We start from the raw sequence: 19,280 nt of genomic DNA, 5'->3' as shown, positions 1-19,280 counted from the left end.
TCTTTATTGGACTCTTCATGAACTCTGTTTTTTTGTATTGGTTATCAGGATTTTTTTGGTGTTAAAAGTTATCATCTGTAACTTTTCCAGATTTTGGGGGTGGGTGGGTGGGTGGGTGGGAATTGTTATGAAATTGTCTTTCTCCAGGCCAGAAATAACCTGGGGAAATTCTAATCCAAGAACTGTGTGTTGAGCTGTTCCTTTTGAGCCAGCATCACTTGTCAGTTAGCACCTGGTATAAAAGTCTCAGCGTCCCCAGCGGTGTGATGAGGGTTATTTTTATGGCATTCCATTTTCCTAATGCCACGTGTGAAATTGGATTTTCATGATCTTAACCAATATTTTACCCTTGTAGTAAAGGACGAAGGGATAAGAGATGGTCTTCATATGGAAATATATCTTCTTTAATGAAAAATTAGAGGTATTTTTCTCAGAACTGAAAATTGTGATGTTGAGGCTTATTTGCAGAGGACTGAACTAAATTCAGTGGATTCTTGCTTTTAATGTGAGAGCATGGAAAGTGTGGATAACACATTCCTGGGGTGAGAATATTTTTCTTTAGTTGGATGTCGCATCGTTAGTCTTTAGTACTGACCTGTTGGGAAAGCATACTTTTTCACAGCTTGGTACCAAATGCAGAGGCTCAATGAAGCATAAAGCTGGGAAGAACAAGTCTTTCATTTATTAGCAAGCATGGCTGGTTTGGAAAGGGGTTAAAGCCTTAAGTGAACAAATCTAGCTAATGGTGAATGAACTAGGTAGTTAAATTGCATACTTTTGATTTCCTTTGGCTAAAGGTAACCCATACTTCTCTATCCAGAGATATGAGAGGTGTGATTGCTTCAGTGTTAGTTTTCTTATTATTATTGTTTTTTTTCTTTTTGTCCCTAGTCAAATTTTAGCAAGCTAGAAAACTATGGATTCTACACAGGGCAGCTCTTTGTGAAAGTGGTTTATTTTGGCCACCGGAGAAAGAGTTGGGATTGAAAAATCAAGTGGCACCTGTCTGTTTCTTCCCCCACAGAAAACACAGTTCCTATAATAAAATAGAGGAAAGAAGCTGCTGTGAGGAGCTTGTCTCCTAACAGTTAGGATCAGAGCTTTGTACAGGAACTCCCGTGAATTGAGACTTTTCATTCTGTTTTATCAGAGTGCGTATATGTCCTATTTCAGGAAAAGTAAAACAGTCATTTACAAGAGAGTCAATCTGTATCTTAAGCGTTTTAATAAAAAGTTAAAACAAGTTTGCTATCTCGCTCCTTTTTGGCATTGGCTTGTTCTGAGTATGAACATACAACAGATAAGAGAGACAAATTTTGCTATGAGGGGATGCAGGGTGTGGGTGTGTAGAAAGACCAGGGTAGTTTACACATTCCACTACAAGTAATAAATTAGGTACTGTTTGAGAGTCTTGCAATAAATGGTGGTCCCAGGATTGGTGGTTATTTCTGCAACAGGATGGACATGGCAGACTTTTTGTACAAAATCTCATATATTAACATGCTAGTAGGGGCTGGGTTCAGTTTAGCTGGTTTCATCATTTGATATAAAATTGGAGAGATTCAGTTAAATGCTACATTTTGCAAAATAGGAAAAGTAATGAAACCTATGCTTGAGCATTTACTAGGCTTGTAGGAAGCTTTGCTTTTAAAAAACCCAAATAAGGTTCTAAAATTTAAATACTGGAATAAAATTAGAGTGGGAAGCAAAATGCAGCAGGTTGTTTTTGAGTATTAAATTACTGGAGACATCTTGAGCTTGAAACATACGGTGAAATGATGGCATGGGTTTTACATATATATGAATTTATTTGTGCTACTTGAGTCAGAGCATGAAAATTAAAGGCTGAGTCAATGAACCCAGCAGTCGGGGGGTCAGGACTCGACTGTGATGTGTCGTAAATAGGGAAAAACCTGATACAAACAGTTCATGCTGGAGGCTTGAGGGTCATTAAGGGAGAATCACTGGACTTTAGAGAGAAACACTTTCTTAATTGCTGGGAAGTTGGATAGTCAGATTTCACTGTGATCAAGCCATCTTCTGTGTCACAGAACTAAAAGAAGACAGTACCTGCTATGGGAAAACTGCTGATTTCAGTCCTGCCTCATACTATAATGGATCATTTCCCATTTTCAAACAGGTTTGTGTGACTGGAAATACTGAACATTACCCTGTATTGTGTTGCAGATAAAACCAAGCAGCATTAATTTACTAAAAAATTGATTAGAAAGGTTATGTAATGTAGTAGTTGAATGTTTTTCATTAATGCTGCATAAATATATACTAAAATAATTCATTAAAATTAATGTGTACTTTAGTTGATAGTGTGATAAACAGACCTTCACAAAATGTCTAGCTTGTGGTGTCTGCTTCAGGGATATCCAAAGCACACTTGTTCATATTCCTCTGCCCTCAGGGTGACTTCATTGGGATGGCTTGTGGTCTTGATCTGGCGTGCTGCCTGTTGTATGACCTGTGAGGGGAAAACAGGTGCAATTTTGTGACATGCTACAGTTACAAATAATTCAAACTCTTTGAATTAAATTTTATTGGAACACAGCCATCCCACTCCTTTAGCTTTTGCACGCTACAGCAGCAGAGCGTAGTATTTGAGACACATATATGGCTCACAAACCCTGATCTATTTACACTCTGACCCTTTACAGAAAAAGGAACCCCTAACCTAGGTAAATCCTATAAACCATATAAATGTCTTTATATGAAATGTGTATACTGCCAACTACAGGGTTGTGTAATTTAAAACTTTGACTTCAGCTACTGTTTATCCTGGGCTTCCCTGGTGGCTCAATGGTAAAGAATCTGCCTGCCAATGCAGGAGATGCAAGAGACCTGGGTGGGGAAGATCCCCTGGAGGAGGAAATGGCAACTCACTCCAGTATTCTTGCCTGGGAAATCCCATGGAGAGAGGAGCCAGGCGGGCTACAGTCCATGGGTTCACAAAAAGTCGGTCACTACTTAGCAACTAAACAACAACTGTTTATCAAAGTTTTGAAGGCCAGTTTTATTTTGAGCAAATCCAGTTTCCATGAGATTGGTAGTGTGGACTTTGGCATCAAAAGACCCGAGTTGTAATCTTACGAGCTCTATTATCTCCTAGTGGATTGCTGTACGATTTACTTACAAAATTTCAAAGTACTGAACGGCTTCTTTGCCCGTCTTATCCCAGGGATCAGAGGTCAGATGTCTCCTACACCTGGGCAGATACTGACAGGACCTATTAGGGACTGGGCAAGTCTACGCACGGCAGCACGTATTTGTATTCCCTTTCTTGCAGCTCAGCGAACAGAGACGAGACTAGGCTCTGAGGGACCAGCACGCCCTTATCTCCCGGTAAAAGCCACATTCCAGTCACTCTCCCGGGGCTCGTCCTCCGGGGCTTGTCCTCCGGTCCTACAGCTTCCGCTTGCGTTGCGCAGGTGACTTGAACGGTCTAGGGCGGGGAGAGGCGGGGTCAATCTCAGCAGCCAATCAGGACTCGGCCCCTTGCCCAGCCAATGGGGTTTAGCCAATCCGGCCTGACGAGGAAGCCCTGGGACAGTGCTTGCACCTCTCGCTTCCAGCTTTACGTGGGGTCAGCTGGTTCCGGTCGTGGTCCTTGCTCGCTCGCTCGCTAACTCTCCGGGAAGCCTTCGGTGTGCCGTCCCGGAGGCCATGGGGCGGCAGTGGGGGCCCGCCATGAGGGCAGCTGAGCAGGCGGGCTGCGTGGTGAGCGCCTCCCGGGCAGGGCAGCCCGAGGCAGGCTCGTGGAGCTGCAGCGGGGTGATCCTGAACCGTCGCCCGGGCCTGGTGCTGTGCCATGGGGGCATCTTCACCCCCTTCCTGCGGGCCGGCAGCGGGGCGCTGACCGCGGCGAGCGCCTCCTTCCTGCCCGGCGACAGTTGCGGCGACGACCTGCGCCTGCACGTGCAGTGGGGTCCAACCGCCGCAAGTCCGGCAGGCCGCGCGGAGCGGGGTCGCCCGGGGTTGTGCACGCCCCAGTGCGCCGGCCTGGAGCCCGGCCCGCCCGCCCGGCCCCACGGGCGACCACTGCAACCCCCGCGCCCCGCCGAGCTTCTGCTGCTGTTGAGCTGCCCGGCCTTCCGGGGCCACTTCTCGCACCTCTTCGGCGGCGAGGAGGCCGAGCAGTGGCGCTTCGCAAACGCCGCACCGGATGACGAGGTGTCGGAGGAGGAGGAAGAGGGCCAGCTGAGAGCACTGGGGTGGTTCGCGCTGCTTCGCGTGCGGCCGGAGCCGGAGAAGGAGGTGGAGGAGCGAGGGCCGGTATTGGCCGTGGCGCCTCTCGGGGACGTGCCAAAGGGCGCACCGCTCCTGGCTTGCGGCTCCCCGTTCGGGGCCTTCTGCCCGGACATCTTTCTCAATACGCTCAGCCGCGGCGTGCTCAGCAACTCGGCCGGCCCGCTGCTGCTCACTGATGCCCGCTGCCTGCCAGGCACGGAGGGCGGAGGCGTGTTCACATCACGGCCCTCGGCGGCGTTGGTGGCGCTGGTGGCTGCACCTCTCTGCTGGAAGGCCCGCGAGTGGGTGGGCCTCACGCTGCTCTGCGCCGCCGCCCCACTGCTCAACGTCGCCCGAGCCGCCCTCCGCGGCCTTCACCCCGACACTGCCGCCCTGGCCACCCTCCTACCGCCTGAGATGGGCGCCCCGTGGGGCCTGCCCCTCCGATACCGAGACCCCGGGCCCCCTTGGGTAGCTGCGGCCGTGCTGGTGGAGTGTGGTTCTGTCTGGGGCTCCGGAGTGGTCGTGGCACCCGGTCTCGTGGTAACCTGCCGGCATGTGGCCCCCCGGGAGACGGCCAGGGTCCTGGTGCGCTCCACCACCCCCAAGTAAGGCTCTCAAGGTTGCCAGCACGCCACTCCCTCACCAGCTGTCAGGTCTAGATCCCAGGCCTCAGGTCACAATCCTGAGGATTACGGAGGCCTTCTGGTCTCAGGCTTATGCCTTGGTGGTGCACTATGTGTAGGGACCTGGGACCCTCCTCTCATCCTTGCTACTCAGAACCCCAGAGTAGGGAGTTTTGTGCCTCCTGGCAGAGGGTGAATGTGACTTGGGCAAGATGCCAAATAACTCTGGAGGTCTGTGGTGGTGTTCAGCATCCCTGGCTAAGCATCATTGAGCTCCCACTCCCAGTCTGAATTCCTTCTGGGCAACTGCCCTGTCTCAGCCTTGCACCCACACACCAGAGGCCCTTGAATGGAGTCTTCCTAACCCTGTTCTCTTTCCCCTGAATGCCTAGTGAAGTGCCAGGCGCCCAGGGTGCCATCCTCCTGGAGTAGGAGAGGAGCCTGTTACTCTTACTTGGTTTATCTCTTAGATCTTAACCAGAACATCCCTTCTGGATCAGAATGACAGATATGGGGTTCCACCTAATTGGAATGTTCGACATGTAAATCCATGGCTGATTCATGTCAATGTATGGCAAAAATCACTACAATATTGTAAAGTAATTAGCCTCCAACTAATAAAAATAAATGGGAAAAAAAAAAAAAAGAATGTTCGAGTGGGGCCCAGGCAAATAGGTATATTTTGAACAGTTGTGGGGTGGTCTTGGCTGCCAGTTTAGGACTTCAGACAGTCATTTGTCCCCTCTCTGCAAGGAAAGCACTCTTGCTGTCATGTAGTTTCACTTGCTTTGACAGTGGAGTTGGCAGCCTCGGGTTCTTGGCTTGACTTTCTAATACATGTTCTTTCTGTTTCTTCTGTAACTCCAGGTGCTTTAGCTAGGCCAAAGCAAAGCACTGTAGCACCTTGGTGTTAATGCTTGTTGTTCTCCTGTATGGGGTCCAACCCAACTTCTCAGCCCAGATCTTCCCAAATGCCTCTACTGAACTTCCAAGGTTAACCCAGCCTGGCTTTGCATAGGAATCCCCTCTGACAATCAACAGCATGGCCATGACTGTATAGGGAAGACTGATGCTGAGAATTTTCCTCTGTGTGTGGTCCTCAATTCCTCCCCCCTCCCACCACCCCCCACCCCAACATACTCTGGTCCTAGGGAACCCACCAGGTCTACCGGAAGCTATTCCTGCAGCATGTGTATCAGGCAGCCATGCATAATCTTGGGCAATGTGCTTAATCTGTCTAAGCTGCTTTCCCAGGAATTGACATATAAAGTCTTCTTACTGCCACATAGTAAGAGCTGTAGAAGTGCTAGCATCTGTATAAACACGGACCCAGAGGATGAAATTGTATCATGTCTGTCCCACTAAATGACAGGATTGTTGGTATCAAATGAGGCAGAAAAGGAAGACCCTGGGAAAATCAGCCCTGGCTCCTCCCACTAACTGTGTGACTGTGAGATATATTTATTTACTCAACCTCTCTGGGCCTCAAAAGCACCATCTGAAATGGAGATAATACCAGTGCCTAGTTCATGGGACTGCTCTGAGGACTAAATGAAATGATGTCCATAGAACATTAACACCAGGCCTGGCCCGCAGTGCTCCCTGGGTGCTGGGTGTCTGTGATCATGATAACGTGCAGGAATCTGTATGTAGAGGTACTCTGCACTTGGTAAAGCGTGTTTGGAAATTCCACAACACAGCTAAGAGATGTGCCCAGGGTTGCTTGCGGGTATGTTCCAGGGCTGACCCCAAATCTTTTGAGTCCCAAGTTCATGATTTTTACTGTTACTCATTATTTTGCTTCCACTCAGTGCTAAAGGTTGGGAGAACTAACCTGTCATTTTGTTTCTCTTGTATCCAGGAGTGCCGTAATCTGGGGACATGTGGTGTTTGCCACCCAGGAGACGTCTCCCTATGACATAGCAGTTGTGAGCCTGGAGGAGGACCTAGATGGTGTCCCTATACCTGTGCCTGCTGAGCATTTCCATGAAGGTATGAAGAAAGTGTCCCTTTGGTCTGGAAAGGACCTTGGAAAATCGGTGTTGGGCACCTACAGATCAGGGGCCAGCCCCCCAGGTCAGCTTCCTTGCCCACCCCTGCTGGAGTAACGAGTCAAGTTGGCACCTTGTTGCATCCTGGTCACAGTGCTTTGGCTGGAGTTGCTCTTAGAGGCCTCCCTGCTGTGCTCAGCATGCCCGTGGTGCTGGGGGGGGAGGTGGAATTCCCAGTGAAAGGTAAAGCATGTCTTTTTCCTGAGGCCCTGCAGCAGTGTGGTGTGGAGGTGCTGAACCTTGAGGACTCCTCATAACACTGCAGGCTGGTCTGTGAGGCTCCAGTGGCGTGATCTGAGTAAAAGGCCTTGTGATGCTGCCACAGAAGTGCCAGATGTTTTGGTTTGTGGATGTGATTTGTTAGAACGTAACAAGGATTATTAGCTCACTGCATTGGCATCTCTTCTGCCGCTTACTAGCCCTGTGTCCTTGGACAGGCAACTTAACATTCTTTGTCTTGGTTTCCACATTTGTAAAACGGGGATAATGCTACTTACTCCTAGGTCTTGTGAGGACTGGCTGAGATATTGCCTGTAAAGCACTTGGTGAAGGACGGTGGTGCCCATTTTGTGGTCATTGTCAGCATTTTATTTTCACCAATAGACTTTGTAGTCCCAGGAGTTGGGTGTTAATTCCACAAACATGTGTTGAGCCCCTGGCTAGATGCTAGGAATCTTAAAAAGTGACTACCCAGTCCAGAAGGGGAATGAGGGCTGAAGAGAAACGATGGAGCAGATACAGGGCTGGGAGCTCAGTGGAGGTCCTGACCTCTTTCTGTAGGGGCCTGGGGAAACTTCTCATGGAGGCAACAGGCATCTGAGCAGAAACTAGAAAGGCAGACAGGGTTTGGAAATTTGGAGAGGACCAGCGGGGGTGCTTGGTGAGTGTGTGAGTCCTGCCGGACGGAGGAGGCTCCCCAGCTTAACCCTCCTTCCTTCCCTGGCAGGTGAGGCGGTCAGTGTAGTGGGCTTCGGTGTCTTCGGCCAGGCTTGCGGGCCCTCGGTGACCTCGGGCATCCTGTCGGCTGTGGTGCAGGTGGATGACACACCGGTGATGCTGCAGACCACGTGTGCCGTGCATGGTGGCTCCAGCGGGGGACCTCTCTTCTCTGCCTGCTCCGGGGACCTCCTGGGTAACCAGCTCCTTGCCTCTCTCCCAGCCTTCCCCTGGCCAGAGCCTCAGTCCCACCCACGAGTGCTCATTGGCCAGCCCTGGGAGCCACCCACTGTCTGGAAAGATGATGGGCCTTATGCCCAGGGGTAATTAGCCAAGGTTTTCAGACTGTTATGCTTCTGAGGTTGGAAAGGATGGATGATGGGCTTGGAGGGAAGAGATCTGAGTTCTGGTCCTTTCTCTGCCACTAAGGCACTCCACGACCTTAGGTAAGTCACTTAATATCATTTGATCTGTGAAACTCAGTAGTTGGATGAGTCCAAGGGTCACAAACTGAAAAACCTACAGAGGTTGGGCAGGTAAAGTGAAAGAGTGAATGAATGAGTGAGTGAGTGAATATCTTCAGTGAGTGGAGGGCAAAGGAGAAACGGGGTGAATACCACTCAACTCTAGCACATTCTTGCCTCATTACAAAGATATGTGGGCCTAACACTGGCTGACTTTACAGTTTTTCACAAGGAAGTATGAACTCTTTTTTTTTTTTTAATAAATGTGTTTGTTAAATCTTTCAATTTAAAAATTTTGTTAACTCAAGTTTTTTTTTTTTTTTAATCTGTTTATCTGTTTAGAAAAAAGCCAACCATGAGTCTATATGGATACCTCCACCCACAGTCCAGCACACAGGGTCCATGCAAGCCTTCCCCTTCCCTTGTTTCTGACTGCTTTCTCCCACAGTGAGAAACGTTGCCTTTCTGCTGCTAGCTGCAGTGGATTTACTTATTTCTTCAACTGTAGTGTACAAAAAAAGTACTTTCAGAATTCCTCACCGCATCCCTGTGAGAAACAGATTTACCAACTAGAAGACAATATTTGAGCGAGTACCATTCTTTAGCCTTAAAGTGTCCAGTCAAAAGGCTGTTTGCCAAAGTTTCTTAGATTAGCTCCTTCCCCTTCAGAATGGTTATGTGATTCATTTGAAATACAGTTAGGTACATTCATCCTAGTCTGCTTTCCATCTTTCTCCCATATACTGGTTGACCTTCTAAAAGATGTATACAGATAAGTGGATACAGAGATAAATATACATGTGTGTATGCATGAGTTTGTGTGTGTGTGTATGTACATAGGTCTCTTCTCTCGGTCTGCTGAGAGGGGCTAGATGCCGGTGACACTCCAGTTGCAATGAGCATGCTGAGAGTCCAGATCTTGGTTTCTAAGAGTCATTCTCTAATAAAAAGCACCAGGAACTGACTGATTCCAGGGCTGCTTTGTGGTGCTGGAAAGGAAGGAAACTAAGAAAAACAAAATGATGAGCATGTCAAATGTTGAAAAACCCAAGAGCTGATGTGAAGGAGCTCCTGTTGGAACAATTTGAGCAACAAAACAAATAGCAGTAGTATTGAATTGTAACCCAAGAAAAGAATGCATACTTGTGAGTCTATACTAATATAAGTTAATGTTGAATGAATTTAAAAAAGGAGACAAAGTATAGCTTTCCCTTATGGAAGAATTTCTATTAATAAGTGTAGGAGAAATGAGGCTCAGTAGTTGTAGCACATGGGCCTAGGTACCCCATAGCATAGGGGATCTTCCCAGACCAGGGATCAAACTGGTGTCCCTTGTTTTGTAAGCCAGATTTTTAACCACTGGACTACCGGACACGCCCTATCACCTCAGTCTTAATTGTGAGAAAACATCAGGTCAACCCAAATTGAGGGACATTCTACAGAATAACTGACCTGTACTCTTCAAAGTGTCAAGGCTGTGAAAGATAAAGAGAGACTGGAAGTGACTCAGATAGGAGGAGACCTAGGAGACATGATGACTAAATGCCATGTGAGATCCTGGATCAGAAAAACAGCATTAGTGCAAACCCTGGTCCATCCAAGTGAGTTCTGTACTTCAGTTAATAGCATTTCACGAAGCTTGATTTCTTGACTTTGATCAATGTGGTGTGGTGACATAAGGAAAAGCTGGGTGCAAGATGTGCAGGAACTCTGCACTATTTGGGCAAGACTTCTGTAAGCCTAAAATTGTCTTCAAAAAATTCATACACATGCACTGAGCCGGCCCCCCAAGTCTTATGTGTGAGTCTGATTCATTTATTCATTCACTCAACAAGTATGTGTTGAGGTCCCACTCTGCCAGGCACTCTTCCAGGTCCTGGGGAGGTTATGAACAAAACACAGCAGCCTGGCCCTCATGGAGCTGAAAGATAACAGAAGTTGGAGAGAAAAATAACAAAATAAGTGAGACATAGTGTGTCAGATACTGATAGTGTTAGGGAGAAAGTAAAGCCAGGAAGGAGGACTGGGGCGTGAGGGGCCTATGTCAAAGCCTGGTGTCTGTTACTATGAGGGGCATTCAGCACCGCCCCCCCCCCGCCCCCACCCCGCCCCCACAGGCCTAGGGCCTCCAGGATAGAGGTGGGTCTCCCCCGCTTCCCTGCGCCTTCGCTCATACCTTCTTTTCCTCTCTGTCTCCTGAACAGGCATCGTCGCCAGCAACACCCGGGACAATAACACGGGGGCCACATACCCCCACCTGAACTTCAGCGTCCCCATCACGGTGCTGCAGCCGGCCCTGCGGCAGTACAGCCGGACAGGCGGCCTGGGCGGCTTCCGCCAGCTGGACCGCGCCTCCGCGCCAGTGGGGGTGGTGTGGAGGCTGCAGCGGCCCCCAGCGGAGGCCCCGCGGAGCAAGCTCTGAAGCTGCGTCCCCTCGCGGGGAGAGCAGCCCTCTGATGCCGTGGGGGGTGCTGATGCTGGCGGCCTCGGGATCCCGACGGGACCCCCCAGAGCCCAGTTGCCTCCCCTTCACTACCCGCCTTGCTCAGCTCTGGAGTCTGGACCACACTTCTCTTTAGCCTCCAGGGATTTCTTACCGGGCAGCCCGTTTGGGGGTGCTTTCTCTCTCTGCCCCTGACAGTAGACTCACTTCTGTTCCTTCCCTTCAGGGGAGCCCAGGACAGCCGTACAACAGCCCTGATCCTGACAGACAGATGCTGGCTGGAAGACAGGCCCAGTCCTGGTTTCGAGTCTGTCCCCTGTTACCTGATGATCGCTGGCCACCTGGAGCAGCGTCTTCCCTGGGGCCTTGGCTCCTCTCTGCCCTCGGTCAGAATGGGGCTGATAGAGTGCTGGGGCTTCCTCGGAAAACCTCAGCAGAGGGGCTCTGCTCCAAAGACCAGAGGTGCAAGAAAAAGAGCATCGTCCTGTTTCGTGGACCTGCGGTGGCATCCCTGAAAGCCAGGACTCCCAGCTTTTCGTATGTCAGGTGCCCTGACCTCTGGGGCACTCAGACACAGTGCCTTAGTTTTCCAGCCCGTGAAATGGGCCTCAGGGATCTGGGGTGGGGTGGAGGGGTGGAATGTGTCTTGCTGGGCTGTCTGGTTGGGGTTCAGGAATAAACAGGACCCCCAAGGGGTGGGTCCTTATATGTCAGATTCTTTTTTCTTTCTTTGTTTCAAGAGTTGAATGGGGAATAGGAAAGCTCCAGGCACAAAAGTACACACTTTCTGTCTTGCTGTCTCAGTGGGGTTTGATCTCACAGGACAATCTTTTGTCAGACTAGTCCTGTAGCTGGTTGTAGTGCCAGTCAACCCTGGATGGGCTTGCAGACCTGGGTTAGTAGTGGTCTTGGCCTGGTAGCAGATGTTTACAGGGTGCCTAGCTGTGCCAGGCCCAGGGACGGGCAGGAGTTGGGGAGTTCAAAACTGAACAAGGCCACGGTGGCCCCTAGGAGCTAAGACCAACCCCTGGGGTCAGGAACATGTACTGCGTGCCCTGGGTCTTGTGTGTGCCAGCCATCAAGAAATAATTGTTAAATCATTGACAGGTTGAATGCGATTTGGGAACAAATGGGGCAGGAGTGAAATGGGGTGGGGCTCTAATCTAAGCGGAGAGAATTGCTCTGAGTACTTTGTTTCAATATCTGTTGAATGCCAGCTCTGGGCAACCACAGAACACTCCGGAGACAGTCATTCTCTGTGTGGATTAGGAATGGGGCCAGAGGGCAAATGTTTTAATAGCTTGAATGAAAGCCTGTAGTGAATTAACAGGGTGGCAAGGGAGGGCTGGGGTCTGACTTGGCTGCGAGTGGGAGGGGAGAGGATTTATTCCAGCATGTGTGGGTGCCAAGGAGCTCAGGCTATGCTGGGGAGACAGTGTGTGCCCCCCCAACCACCACCCCAATTAGTGGAGCAAGCAGGGCCTGTCTGCCCTGTTCAGATGGAAGACTGTCCAGGGGCCCCAAGGATGGAGGATCGAGCAAGGGTTCATCCAGGTGACTCACGAGTTGAACCCTGAGGGGAGACTAGGTGTTTACCAGACGGGCTGCAAACAGGGAGGGTGTCCAGGCTGAGGGCAGCAGGGGCTGGGACAAGGAATTGTGGAACCACACATATGTCTTGCCATGCTTAATGCAGAAAAGATTGGAATGGAGGCTAGGGAACCAGTGACTGGCCCTGGTGAGGGGAAGATGGCTGAGGCAGGCCTGGTGGGCGTGGAGAAACTCCCGCGTGACACAGGAAGTGGGCTTGACTGGATGTGGGGCGATACAGAGAACGAGGTGGGGCGATGCAGAGAACGAGAAGGGTCAAGCAGTGCTGGGTCTCCGGCCAGGAAAGTGATGAGCGGCTGGCAAGTTTAGGGACAAGATGTTTCCCTGGGGTGTCTGTGGGACCTCAAGTGGAGAGCAGAGCAGGCTGTTGAGTAAGTCCTATGAGTTAGGATAATGCAGGAAAAGGTCCCCTTTCCCCCAGCTCAGTGGCTAAAGGCAATAGAAGTTTGTTTATTGCTCATAGAAAGTCCAAAGTCATGCACCTGACCAGGAAGGTTGGGGATGGGTAGCTGTCATGCATTTGGGGTTAAGGGACCCAAACTCCTTCCCTCCTACAGCTCTATCACTGGGCCTTGGACCTCAGACTCTAGCAGGTCGTCTGTATTCTGCTAGTGGATGGGGCAAGAGAGAGTGGAGAAGATATTCCGGCTTCTTTAAAAAAAATTTTTTTTTTCTTTTGAAACAGTTTCAGACTTACAGAAGAGTAGCAAGATTCCCGACACACCCTTCCCCCAGATACCCCTTACCACCTGTGCCAAATGCCCCAGTGATCTCTGTGACAAAAAGACTTCATCTGGGATCATGAATTGTACTCACTTGCCATGGCTCTCTCCCTACCCTGACGTGGAGCAGCTCCCAAGTCTTTCCTTGAGTTTGATGCCCTTGACCTTCCTGAAGTTATTTTGTAGAACGTGTCTTAGTGTGGGTTTGTCCTTACTTCCACATGGTTAAATTCAGGATGTACATCTTTGGGATATCACATTAGTGATGTCTTGTCATTGTCTCCTACTGGGTGTCACATGATCTTTATTTGTCAAATTACAGATGATAATATCGATCCTTTGACTAAGATGATGCCTGCTAGGTTTCTCCACTATACATTTTCTTTTTCCTTTGTAATTAGTAGATATTTGCGTGGGAATATTTGAAGACTATGTAAAAATATTGTTCCTCACCCAGTTTCATCTACTATGCTTATCACCTCCTGATGTCCCTTGACTAAATAACTTTAATGTTTACCAAATGGTAATCTTTTGTTTTCATTTTTCCTCCTACATTTATTCGTTGGCATTCTATTGAAGTAAAAGCTTTCCCTTCTCTCTGTTTAACTACGTTTTTGTAGAATCATGGATTTGTATTTTAATCAGTGGATTATAATCTATTATTGTCATTATTTTGATGCTCAAATTGTCCCTATTGGCTGGTGGGAACTCCCTCAAACTAACTTCTGTGTTCTTTTGGCCTCTCCTCATCATTTTTTTTTTTAAATTAATTTAGTTGGCTGTGCCAGGTCTTACTTGTGGCATATGAACACTTAGTTGTGGCATGTGGGATCTAGTTCCCTGACCAGGGATTAATCCTCGGCCTCCTGCAGTGGGAGCAAGAAGTCTTAACCAGTGGACCACCAAGGAAGTCCCCTTTCCATCATTTTTTGAGAACTTCCTTCAAAGCATAATGTTCTAGACTCACCTTGTACTTTCCCTGGAATCAGTCACTTCTCTCAGGTCCTTTTTCAAGTTAGAGAATGGTATTTAGAAACAAATATCTAGGTACTAAGTGTGCTTCTCCCTCAGGTATTGCTGCTCCCAGGCCCTCTCAGTAGACAGAACTTACATCTGTATTTATTTCTGTCTCTATACATTGTAAGCCATGAGTTAACACCGACAGTTGCAGTTTGAAACGACAAGCTCAATACCACAAGGTTCATTCTAGCTGTCCCCTTTTCATATTGGTACCTCCCTCCTTTCAGTGAGAAACACAGCTCCGTTATCCTCAATATATTGACTTGTTTGTTCCACCCCCTGCATGTAGCCAGTCCTCTGACCCCATCAGGCTGTCCCTGCCACTCTGCTCTGATGCTGCTCTTAAACAGGCCACCATTACTGCTTTGCACAAGCCTGCCTCGTGATTTTTTTACTTCATTAGTAAAAAGGGAAGAAAGTCACCCTCGCTTCTTAACTGCTTCAGCCCAGAAGTGACATTATAATCACTCCTGCTCACATTCCTTCCATGAGAATCTGGCCCCAGCCAGCAGCAAAGTGGTGTGGGGGAGATGGGCACTATAGTCCCTGGCTGGCAGATGCTCCTCGGCAGGCCCCCTGTGCCACAGAAGGGGAGAACAACCTTTGTGGAGAGCTGGCTGGCCCTGCCAAGCTGCATCTTGTTTTAGTGCTGCTTTAGGAACAAAGACTCACTCATATTACCGAAATACAAGTCAGTTTAGTGTTAGACGCTCCGGCACAGGTGCTGGAAAGCTGCTTGACCTGGGGAAGCTCTAGGGCCCACTCGGTATGAGTGATGACTCAGCATCCCTCTCTGCTCTGTTTCCTCTCTTCTGGCCTTCTGGGCACTGAGTCTCTCCTCCCGTGTTAGTACAATTTGGTCTTTATCGCCCTTCTCTCCATGACCTTTTACCTCTAGATTTCCTTGTCACATGCCCCATCATCAGATTTCCTCAATAAATGTCCAAGAGAGCAAATATCTGCTTGAGCCCATCGTTTTCTCATCTGGGACTTCTCTGGGAGCAGGTGCAGTGAAGAGCCTGAGGCTACCAGTGATTAAGAGCAGGAACCTGCAGGAGCCTGAGAAAGGACAAGAAGAATCACAGGAAGTAAACCAGAGAGGCTAAGACTTGGCCAGCAGGGCAGACACCGGGATCTGTTTCCTCTCTTCTTTCTGCCCATACACTGGCGGCGTCTCCTGGCCATCCCCATAGTCGGGTGTGTCCATGAGTTCCAAAGCACAGAAGGGAGGGACGCTGCTGCCAGGCCTGGCCTTTTCTGTGCCCTTACCCCACCCGCTGGGATGGAGACACCCCTTAAAAGACACCTTGGCGGCCACTTGGTGAAGACAGCCCCTTTAGCTGGTCCCTGGATGATGGTGTGGAATGGGCAGCCTCACTAACCAGTCCACCGGCCTGGTACTGAAGCCCAGGCAAGTAATGCACTTCTGTTGTATTTGAGCCATTAGACTGGGGGGTCTGCTTGTCACAGTGGTAGAACCTAGCTTCATGAATATAGCCTTCCCCTAGCTGTGAGCACTCTGCCAAACCACATTTCGAGGGAGAGAAGAAACTGGGGGACTCCCCCCGTTGTTTGAGGGCTGTGAATTTCACTAAAACTAACCAGGCTCTTCAGATAAAGTTAAGAGTTGTCCCTTCCTCAAGTGGGAATACTGCTTCTGTTTCTCTGGGCCCTTGAGTTGTTCCCAGTACCATGGCGCTCCTCCCAGCCCTGGGAGTCAGCAGTAGAGACACCTGGTGCTGTCAGGGAATGTATGCCTTCAGGCCTTGCTGAGAGCCAGCAGTGCGTCCTCCTCTTAGGTTCTGGGATATTAGACAACCTGCCTGATGCTCCTACTAATTCTTTTTTTTTTTTTTTAATTCAAGGTTCCCATCTTTCATTTTTTTCTAATTATTTTGGCAGTGCTATGAAACATGTGGGATCTCAGTTCCCTGATCAGGGATTGAACCCGTGTCCCTGGCATTGGGAGCTCATATTCTTAATCACTGGGCTGCCAGGGAAGTCCCCCTATTAATCATTAAGGTTCCATCGAACTACCAACGTTAGGTCATCTGAATTGTATCTCCCTGGTCCCTCCGGCACCTGGAAATTTAAAGACAAAAGTCCCTTGTTAGGCAAGGAGCCTTGATTTTCAGCACCAAAGATATGTACACCGTTGAGTGGGAAGAGAGGAGTGATGTGGGGACAAGAGGGTTCCAGTGGGACCCCCTCCCCTCTCTTGAATCAAGGTGTTCCCTGGTTGCCAAGAAGGTGTTGAATGACAATGACACTTTCCCTAGTTTTCCTGGTGTGGGTCAGGTCCTCGGAGATGGGCCATACCAGCTCTGCAAGCCACGCCCCAAACCCAGCATGGGCCACTGCATGCCTCTCTCTCCTCCCTCCCAGCTTCAGGTTTGTGCTGCAAATTTAATAAGTCCTTTCCTTGTACCCTGCCAATTGGAATTCACTTCACCCTTTTCGGTCCAGTCCTTCCACAAAACTCTCCTTGACCTTCCCAAGCCCCAGGGCTGTGTCCCTGCCCTGGGCAGGCTGTGGTGGTTTTCTTCACCTCTCTCTTTCCCACAGTGCCGGGGCATGTGCCCAGTGAATTTCTGATGCCTGTGTGACTCACCATTGAGTCTCTCCTATGCCTGCTCAGTGACCTCTGGCTCCCTTAGGGATAATACCCTGATTTTAGGGTCTAAGACCCAGCTCCTCTCCTTTACTAACTGTGTGATTTTGCTGATTTATTAGCTTGAGTTTCAGTTTCCTCATCTGTGAAGTGGAGATGAATAAGACTTACCTTGGAGGACCCACTTGTAAATTTGAGAAGCTATCCAAAGCACTTAGTTTGTATTCAACAAATATTAGTTACTATGTTTCTAGGAGTACTGGTAGGGTTGTTTCATCAGATATGAATCATTCTGGTTGTCAGGGGCCGGATGGAGGCAGGGGTAGAGAGGGACTGCTCGTTGAGTATGGGGTTTCTTTTTGGAGTGATGCAAATATCCTGGGCTTCCCTGGTGGCTCAGGCAGTATAGAATCCACCTGCAGTGCAGGAGATGCGGGTTTGATCCCTGGGTCAGGAATATCCCCTGGAGAAGGGGATGACAATGACACTCCAGTGTTCTTGCCTGGAGAATCCCATGGACAGCTATGGGTCCTTGGGGTCACAAAGAGTCAGACATGAGTGAGCAACTAACATTTTGGGCTTCCCTCATAGCTTAGTAGGTAAAGAATCTGCCTGCAATGCAGGAGACCCAGGTTTGATTCCTGGGTTTGGAAATCCCCTGGAGAAGGAAATGGCAACCCACTCCAGTATTCCTGCCTGGAGAATTCCATGGACAGAGGAACCTGGCAGGCCACAGTCCATGGGGTCGCCAAGAGTCAGACACGACTTAGCAACTAAACAATGGAATATCCTGGAGTTAGATAATGGTGAGGTTTGCATAGCCTTCACCCCATTGTTTTACATTTTAAAAGTGAATTTTATGGTATGTGAATTATATCTTAATTAAAAAGAATCATTTAAGCAGGGACTTCCCTGGTAGTCTAGAGGTTAAGAATTTGCCTTGCAATGTGGGGGACTTGGGTTCGATTCCTGGTTGGGGAACTAAGATCCCACATACCTCAGAGTAACTAAGCCTGTGCACCACAACTACTGAGCAGGAGTTCCATGGCCAGAGAGTGTGTGCACCATGTTCCGCATACCACAACTGAGCCCCAGTGCAGCCAAATAAGTAAACTTGTTTTTAAATCATTTAAGCAAACATTAGTGAACTCTGAGGGAACCAAGTGCTGGGGTCAGTGCCAGACGCTGGGGACTCAAAGTCCAGCAAAGCCAGGTTTCTGCCCCAAAGAGCTAGTCAATGGTGGTTGTTATCCTCAGTGTCAGAGTTTAACCACCCCCCGACCCCACTTTCCTCTAGGTCTTCCTAGGTGGTGCTAGTGGTAAAGAATCTGCCCACCAGTGTAGGAGACACAAGAGACATGGGTTTGATCCCTGGGTCAGGAAGATCCCCTGGAGTAGGAAATGACAATCCACTCCAGTATTCTTGCCTGGAGAATCCCCATGGACAGAGGAGCCTGGCGGGCCATAGTCCATTGGGTCGAAAAGAGTTGGGCATGACTGTGCATGCACACATGTGTGCACACACACATACACACGCACCACTTTAGGGATTTCAGGAGGACTACGAGGAGATACAAGCTTTTTGGAAGTTTGCAAAGCCCAGGACAAACGAAGGCTCACTGAGCCCAGAACATCAAAGCCAACTCAGGGCTCTCTGATGCATCCCTAAGAGGCAGGGGTGGGATAGGCAGGGCTTATGGGTTCTCTGCACCCCACACTCTGGCACAGTTGCTCTTCTGTGACCTTAAGGCCTGAGAGAAGAAGACACAGACTCCCATGCCTCTGCCTGTATTCTTTTCTTCAGCCCATGTTCTCACTGGGCAGGGTGCCAGCTGTATGGGAAGAGATGTGAGGATTCCAAAGGACCAGCAGATGCAGCCTGAGGTGTGTGGGCTAATAATGAGCATGGGATGCTCATAGGAGGATGCCAGCTCCTTCTCCAGCTTGAGATGGTTCTGGGTATCAGCATCTTCTAGATGGAATTGCTCACAACACTCCCTATTCCAGGAATATTGAAAACAAGACCTCTGACCACAGCTTTTGGAAAAGGTACAGAAATGCTTACTTCTAGCATAAACAGTCATGAAAACCAAGGCAATAAAGGGCACTATTCAAAAGAGCACCTGGCTGGGAGAGAGGAAGCTGCCAATGTTTTGTGTCATAGCCTTGGGCAACCTCATTTCCTTATATCAAAAAGCTGTAATAAATGGCTGCTCTGTACTCACTGCTGCTGCGTGCCAGGCAACATACGAACACGCTTCACACAAATGATCTCACTGAATCTTTTCTTTATTTTTGTTTCCATCGACTCTTTTCTACAACACTTCGTGTAAGTGCTATTTGCATCAAATAGATGAAGATGGCTTAATCGTTTCACTAAGTTGTGTCTGACTGTTGGTGACCCTGTGGACTGTGGCCTGCCAGGCTCCTCTGGCTGTGGGATTCTCCAGGCAGGAACACTGGAGTGGGTTGCCATTTCCTTCTCCAGAAGATGGCTTATCTGTCACCAATTTGGCTCGATCCTACCTCCAGTTTGCTTCAGTACATTTCTTGACAGATC

General features: G+C 49.1%; 1 protein-coding gene and 1 long non-coding RNA gene across 2 annotated transcripts; one reads left to right on the top strand and one right to left on the bottom strand.

Moving 5' to 3' along the window:
* Positions 1 to 1,805: 1,805 nt before the first annotated feature.
* On the bottom strand, positions 1,806 to 3,440 carry LOC133070066 (uncharacterized). The gene is made up of 2 exons (XR_009696067.1): positions 3,143 to 3,440; positions 1,806 to 2,473 (listed from the first exon to the last, which is right to left on the bottom strand). It is a non-coding gene; the product is annotated as an uncharacterized LOC133070066 (long non-coding RNA).
* Positions 3,441 to 3,541: 101 nt separating this feature from the next.
* Positions 3,542 to 13,760, top strand: TYSND1 (trypsin like peroxisomal matrix peptidase 1). Its single transcript, XM_061161709.1, has 4 exons — positions 3,542 to 4,844; positions 6,724 to 6,854; positions 7,860 to 8,045; positions 10,518 to 13,760. The coding sequence occupies exons 1-4, from the start codon at positions 3,673 to 3,675 to the stop codon at positions 10,733 to 10,735; spliced, it is 1,707 nt and encodes a 568-aa protein (XP_061017692.1). The 5' UTR covers positions 3,542 to 3,672; the 3' UTR covers positions 10,736 to 13,760.
* Positions 13,761 to 19,280: the final 5,520 nt, after the last annotated feature.

The sequence above is a fragment of the Dama dama genome, chromosome 15 (genome assembly GCF_033118175.1).
Source record: "Dama dama isolate Ldn47 chromosome 15, ASM3311817v1, whole genome shotgun sequence".
Lineage (NCBI taxonomy): Eukaryota > Metazoa > Chordata > Mammalia > Artiodactyla > Cervidae > Dama > Dama dama.
Note: the sequence above shows the minus strand (reverse complement) of the source record. Positions and strands in the feature narration are given on the sequence as shown.

Excerpts from the sequence above, each read along its gene's own strand:
- TYSND1 (XM_061161709.1), top strand. The coding sequence starts at position 3,673 with ATGGGGCGGCAGTGGGGGCCCGCCATGAGGGCAGCTGAGCAGGCGGGC. Across the intron at positions 6,855-7,859 it reads TGCTGAGCATTTCCATGAAG|GTGAGGCGGTCAGTGTAGTG; the intron begins GTATGAAGAAAG and ends CTTCCCTGGCAG. Across the intron at positions 8,046-10,517 it reads CTGCTCCGGGGACCTCCTGG|GCATCGTCGCCAGCAACACC; the intron begins GTAACCAGCTCC and ends TCTCCTGAACAG.